General features: G+C 49.8%; 1 protein-coding gene across 1 annotated transcript; it reads left to right on the plus strand.

Annotated features, from left to right (window-relative positions):
• Window positions 1-902: 902 nt before the first annotated feature.
• Window positions 903-3,812, plus strand: LOC140398678 (eukaryotic translation initiation factor 1b-like). The gene is made up of 4 exons (XM_072487659.1): window positions 903-1,072; window positions 2,253-2,416; window positions 2,750-2,851; window positions 3,483-3,812. Exons 1-4 carry the CDS (start codon window positions 1,042-1,044, stop codon window positions 3,525-3,527), a joined length of 342 nt encoding a protein of 113 aa, XP_072343760.1. The 5' UTR covers window positions 903-1,041; the 3' UTR covers window positions 3,528-3,812.
• The last annotated feature ends 2,968 nt before the right edge of the window (window positions 3,813-6,780 follow it).

The raw sequence follows: 6,780 nt of genomic DNA on the forward strand, positions 1-6,780 counted from the left end.
CCAGCCCCATTCCATCAGTGCCCTGTATCCAGTCCATTCTCCCAGTGCCCTGTATCCAGCCCCATTCCATCAGTGCCCTGTATCCAGCCCCATTCACCCAGTGCCCTGTATCCAGCCCCATGCTCCCAGTTTCCTGTATCCAGGTTCCTGTATCCAGCCCCATGCTCCCAGTTTCCTGTATCCAGGTTCCTGTATCCAGCCCCATGCTCCCAGTTTCCTGTATCCAGGTTCCTGTATCCAGCCCCATGCTCCCAGTTTCCTGTATCCAGCTCCATGCTCCCAGTGCCCTGTATCCAGTCCATTCTCCCAGTGCCCTGTATCCAGTACCATTCCATCAGTGCCCTGTATCCAGTCCATTCTCCCAGTGCCCTGTATCCAGCCCCATTCCATCAGTGCCCTGTATCCAGCCCCATTCTCCCAGTGCCCTGTATCCAGCTCCATGCTCCCAGTGCCCTGTATCCAGTCCATTCTCCCAGTGCCCTGTATCCAGTACCATTCCATCAGTGCCCTGTATCCAGTCCATTCTCCCAGTGCCCTGTATCCAGCCCCATTCCATCAGTGCCCTGTATCCAGTCCATTCTCCCAGTGCCCTGTATCCAGCCCCATTCCATCAGTGCCCTGTATCCAGCCCCATTCACCCAGTGCCCTGTATCCAGCCCCATGCTCCCAGTTTCCTGTATCCAGGTTCCTGTATCCAGCCCCATGCTCCCAGTTTCCTGTATCCAGGTTCCTGTATCCAGCCCCATGCTCCCAGTTTCCTGTATCCAGGTTCCTGTATCCAGCCCCATGCTCCCAGTTTCCTGTATCCAGCTCCATTTCCCGCCAAGACCTGTCCTGTTGTTGGGACGCCGCAGGCTACGTCACACGGCCCGATAACGTCAGTGCGCTATGACGCAGGTCGTGTTGGTGACGTCAGACGCAGCCTCTCCCCCCTCTCTATATAAGTTCCGGGGCGCGGCCAGGCCGCAAACCTCTCGCTGGAGCCGCCGGACTGAGTTCGCATCACACCCGCCCACAGAGCAGCAGCAACACCGCTATCGCATGTCAACCTGCCAGAACCTGCAAAGCTTCGGTAAGGAACCCCGGGGGGGGGAGCGGGGCCGGGTCCCGGGGGGAGGCGCCGGGGGTGGGCTGGGGCCTGGGGCCGGGTCCCGGGCGGAGCGGGGCCGGGGGTGGGCTGGGGCCTGGGGCCGGGTCCCGGGGGGAGGCGCCGGGGGTGGGCTGGGGCCTGGGGCCGGGTCCCGGGCGGAGCGGGCCCGGGTTCTCCCGGGTGGTTCCGGGAGGAATACAGGAGCCATTTTGTTCAGCCTCCCCAAAAATGTTTGTTTTGTGGGGGTGAGACCCAGACAGAGACTGGGGCCGGGTCCCGGGGGGTGGGGCCGGGTCCCGGGGGGTGGGGCCGGGTCCCGGGGGGTGGGCTGAGACCCAGGCAGAGGCTGTGCAAACTCCACACAGACAGTGACTGTAGGCAGCAGTGCTAACCACTGTCACCCTGTCCCAGGAATTTGAGTCCCTCCCTCTTGCACCATCTCTCGAGCCACGTATTCATCCTCTCTGTCCTGACATTCCTGCTCTGACTAGCTCGTGGCACTCGGAGCAATCCTGAGATTTCTACCTTTGAGGTCCTGCCTTTTAGTTTAACTCCTAACTCCCTAAATTCAGCTTGATGGAGCTCCCATTTTTTTAACATATATTGTTGGTGCCTATATGCACCACAACAGCTGGCTGTTCACCCTCCCCCTCCTGCAGAATGTCCTGCAGGCGCTCTGAGGCATCCTTAACTTTTGCACCAGGAAGGCAACATGAAATGAAAATCGCTTATTGTCACAAGTAGGCTTCAAATGAAGCTACTGTGAAAAGCCCCTAGTTGCCACATTCTGGTGCCTGTTCAGGGAGGCTTATGGGAATTGAACCGTGCTGCTGGCCTGCCTTGGTGCTTTCAAAGCCAGTGATTTAGCCCTGTGCTAAACTGGCATGGGGAGACTGCAAACTACACATGGACAGGGATCAGACCCCTGGGTCCTTGGTGCTGAGACAGCAGTGCTAACCACTGTGCCACCCCTTCTGTGCCAGTGTGACAATGGGCAGAGAGATCGTGGGATAAATATTAACCAGAAACCAATGAACCCATTGCAAGGTGGCATGTGATGGGCTGAGACTTTGTGCTTGACTTGAACCTGTGACCATCTGACTCAGTACAAGTGCCATTCATAATCTCCTAAGAGACAACCTGGCTTGTATCTATGTTGCAGATCCCTTTGCTGATGCACTTAAGGGTGATGATCTGCTCCCTTCTGGGACTGAAGACTACATACACATAAGAATTCAGCAGAGGAACGGCAGGAAAACCCTCACCACTGTCCAGGGAATTGCTGATGAGTATGACAAAAAGAAGCTCGTCAAACACTTCAAAAAGGTAAGTATGCTGCAAGCTAACAGACTCCAGCTGGCTTCTATCAAAGCACAATAACTAATCAAACCCATTTGCTCCCTTCTCCTAATTTGATCTCTTCCCCTCCTCCTGGGTCTCTTGGTTGGTGTATGTATTGCCAGCTCACTCCGCCCACTTAAAGTACCTCTATAATTCTGATGGCAGTGTTCTTGTCGTGAATTTATTAACTGCAAAATACCTTGTTGGAGAGGTGGCTGAGCTAGTACCTAATGCTGGATGTGACGGCTCACCCAAATTATTTTCTTATGAGGAAGACATGGCTTGGTTTAAATTGTCAATATATCAATTTTTCTGCAGCAATTTGCCTGCAATGGTACTGTGATTGAACATCCTGAATACGGTGAGGTAATCCAACTTCAAGGGGACCAACGCAAGAACATCTGCAAGTTCCTGGTTGAGGTAGGTCTTGGTGCTTCTGAGCCAATCTTCATGTACATCTTCAGTCAGGGACGTGATTATCACCCTTAACCCTTATCCTGAAGTGCATCAGCATAAGAATTTGCAACAATACTTCAGATTTTCACAAGTGGGTAGTTTGCTAACAGTGATATTTGGTTGAGAAATCTGCTGGCTAGCTTGCTATTCGCACAAACCCCAGCATCCTGGCATTTCTATCTATTTGCCAGATAAGCATTGATACTCATTGCTAATTGCAGCAAGGCAAACTAAAACCAAATGGGTAATATGTTTAATCTCAGGGCTACACCAGAACATTGGGAGGCAGCATCCCTGGGGCACATGTGACTGGATATTGGCATAAAAGGCATACCAGTCATATGCATGTCAGCTACCACAAGTACTCCTTGTGGATGTCTAGGATTACTATTCCATGTCCAGCTTATGAAGCTGATTGACCACCCAACCCAAATGGTGGTTTGATTACATTTCAGTGACAAAGCTGAGTGTATTGTCCAACTGTAGTTGTACCCAACTCTATTCCCTGCATCATCCTAAAGCTTAGAGACTCCAAATCCGTAGTGTGAGGCTGCCTGTGTTTGTGCTTGACCTTTTGTTTCATTTTGATTTGCAGGTTGGCATTGTTAAGGAAGAGCAACTCAAGGTCCATGGGTTCTAATTGACAGTTCCTCTGTGCACACCACTGCTAGATAATGATAGGCTCTGAGTTATGGACTCTACTCTTTGATCGTGGGAAACCTGTATGTTGGCATCTAACTTGCACAGCAATGAGCAGTTTGCAATCTTTCGGCTCCTGCAGCAAGATCTCTAGATACACTTGCTTTTGTCCCAGTTAACTTTTTAAACCTGGTTTGTAATGTTTGTGCTTTTCTTTTAAAAGCACATGTTAGAACTCTTTGTACCTCTTTTCTATAATGTATAATAAAACCCACTTGAGAAACTTGTTCTGATGCATGTCAAGTCTCCTTGCAGATGTTCAATGATCCAAATCCTTAAGTCCTGTTTCCACGATACATAGAACTTTACAGCGCAGTACAGGCCCTTCAGCCCTTGGATGTTGCGCTGACCTGTGAAACCACTCTAAAGCCCATCTACACTATTCCCTTACTGTTCATATGTCTATCCAATGACCATTTGAACCTACCTCTGACATTTGTCCCCTTGTGCTAGACATCACCATCCGAGGAAAAAGGCTCTCTCTGTCCACACTATCCAATCCTCTGATCATCTTGTATGCCTCAATTAAGGCATCTCTTAACCTTCTCTCTAATGAAAACAGCCTCAAGTCCCTCAGCCTTTCCTCCTTTTCCCTCCATACCCCATTTTCTGGTAAATCTCCTCTGCACCCTTTCCAATGCTTCCACATCCTATAATGCGGCGACCAGAATTGCACGCAATACTCAAAGAGTCCTGCCAATTACTCTGTCTTCCTGTTATTCCTTCCAAAATGAATCACCTCACACTTTTCTGCATTAAACTCCATTTGCCACCCCTCAGCCCATGCTGCAGCTTATCTATGTCCCTCTGTAACTTGTGACATCCTTCCGCACTGTCCACAACTCCACCGACTTTAGTGTAATCTGCAAATTTACTCACCCATCCTTCTACACCCTCCAGGTAATTTATAAAAATGACAAACAGTAATGGCCCCAAAACAGATCCTTGTGGTGCACCACTAGTAACTGGACTCCAGGCTCTTCTTGGCTCTCTTTAGGTCCTTCCTAGCTAACTTGTAACTCTCGAGTGCCCTAACTGAACCTTCATGTCTCATCTATGCATAAGCCTCCTCCTTCCTCTTGACAAGTGTTTCGACTGCTTTAGTAAACCACTGCAGTTGTTCCTTGAACAAGCTCCACATTTCCATTGTGCCTATCCCCTGCCATTTTCCTCCATCCGATGCATCCTAAGTCTTGCCTCATCGCATCATAATTGCCTTTCCCCCAGATATAACTCTTGCCCTGCGGTATATACCTAACCCTTTCCGTCACTAAAGTAAATGTAATCGAATTGTGGTCACTTTCACCAAAGTGCTCACCTACCTCCAAATCTAACACCTGTCCTGCTTCATTGCCCAGTACCGAATCCAATATGGCCCCTCCTCTTGTTGGCCTATCTACATACTGTCAGGAAACCTTCCTGCACACATTGGCCAAAAACACCCATCTAAAGTACTCTATAGCGTTTCCAGTCAATATTTGGGAAGTTAAAGTCCCCCATAACAACTACCCTGCTGCCTTCGCTCCTATCCAGAATCATCTTTGCAATCCTTTCCTCTACATCTCTGGAACTTTTCGGAGGCCTATAGAAAACCCCTAACAGGGTGACCTCTCCTTTCCTGTTTCTAACCTTAGTAGACGGGTCCTCATCAAACGTCCTTTCTGCCACCGTAATACTGTCCTTGACTAACAATGCCACCCCTCCCCCTCTTTTACCACCTTCCCTGAGCTTACTGAACTATCTAAACCCTGGCACCTGCAACAACCATTCCTGTCCCTGCTCTATCCATGTCTCTGAAATGGCCACGACATCGAAGTCCCAGGTACCAACCCATGCCGCAAGTTCACCCACCTTATTCCGGATGCTCCTGGCATTGAAGAAGATCCACCTTCCTGCCTGACGGTACACTCCTGCAACTTTGAAACCTTACTCATGACCTCACTACTCTCAACCTCCTGTATACTGGAGCTACAATTCAGGTTCCCAAGCCCCTGCTGAACTCGTTTAAACCCTCCCAAAGAGCATTAGCAAATTCCCCCCCCAAGGATATTGGTACCCCTCTGGTCCAGGTGTAGACCATTCCGTTTGTATAGCTCCTACCGAGACCCATAGGGGCAGCACGGTAGCATTGTGGATAGCACAATTGCTTCACAGCTCCAGGGTTCCACGTTCAATTCCGGCTTGGGTCACTGTCTGCGGAGTCTGCACATCCTACCCGTGTGTGCGTGGGTTTCCTCCGGGTGCTCCGGTTTCCTCCCACAGTCCAATGCTGTGCAGGTTAGGTGGATTGGCCGTGATAAATTGCCCTTCGTGTCCAAAACTGCCCTTCGTGTTGGGTGGGGTTATGGGGATAGGGTGGAGGTGTTGACCTTGGGTCGGGTGCTCTTTCCAAGAGCTGGTGCAGACTCGATGGGCCGAATGGCCTTCTGCACTGTAAATTCTATGATGAGCCCCAATTATCCAGAAATCTGAAACCCTCCCTCCTGCACCATCCCTGTAGCCACATGTTCAACTCCCCTCACTATTTGTCGTCTCGCTATCACGTGGCATAGGTAACAACCCAGAGATAATAACTCTGTCCTAGATCCAAGTTTCCACCCTAGCTCCCTGAATTCCTGCCTTACATCCCTAACCCTTTTCCGACATATGTCGTTGGTACCTATGTGGACCATGACTTGGGGCTGCTCCCCCTCCCCCTTAAGGATCCCGAAAACACTTATTGCTTCAAATCTGCCTGTTTCAATGGTTATCCTGCTGCATTTATATAAAGAGGTGGGCCTGGAAAACAAAAACATCAACCGATTTGCTGCATTGTCTGTGGATCCCAGAGCCGCCTTGAATAAACTCTTGTGGAATCCAGTATGTATTTGTAAAAGGTGAGCAGTTTTGAGACTTGTAGCTCACAATGAGCAGTTTTGGTTTTGAAGATTTTGCTATTTTAGAACGAACAAAGAAAAGTACAGCACAGGAACAGGCCCTTCGGCCCTCCAAGCCCATGCCGACCATGCTGCCCGACTAAACTACAATCTTCTACACTTCCTGGGTCCGTATCCCTCTATTCCCATCCTTTTACATTTTGTAAAAAATGTGTTGGAACATGAGCTAATGAAGTCTGCTTACTAATCTGTAACGGACCCAACAGCACACTTTGATTGGAGGAGTTCGCTTTTATCCTGCAAGAAAGGGAGAGGCCA

Source organism: Scyliorhinus torazame, chromosome 21, assembly GCF_047496885.1.
Source record: "Scyliorhinus torazame isolate Kashiwa2021f chromosome 21, sScyTor2.1, whole genome shotgun sequence".
Taxonomy (NCBI): Eukaryota; Metazoa; Chordata; class Chondrichthyes; order Carcharhiniformes; family Scyliorhinidae; genus Scyliorhinus; species Scyliorhinus torazame.

Coding starts and splice junctions, on each gene's coding strand:
- LOC140398678 (XM_072487659.1), top strand. CDS start 1,042: ATGTCAACCTGCCAGAACCTGCAAAGCTTCG. Junction 1,073..2,252: donor CCAGAACCTGCAAAGCTTCG/GTAAGGAACCCC, acceptor TCTATGTTGCAG/ATCCCTTTGCTGATGCACTT. Junction 2,852..3,482: donor TCTGCAAGTTCCTGGTTGAG/GTAGGTCTTGGT, acceptor TTTGATTTGCAG/GTTGGCATTGTTAAGGAAGA.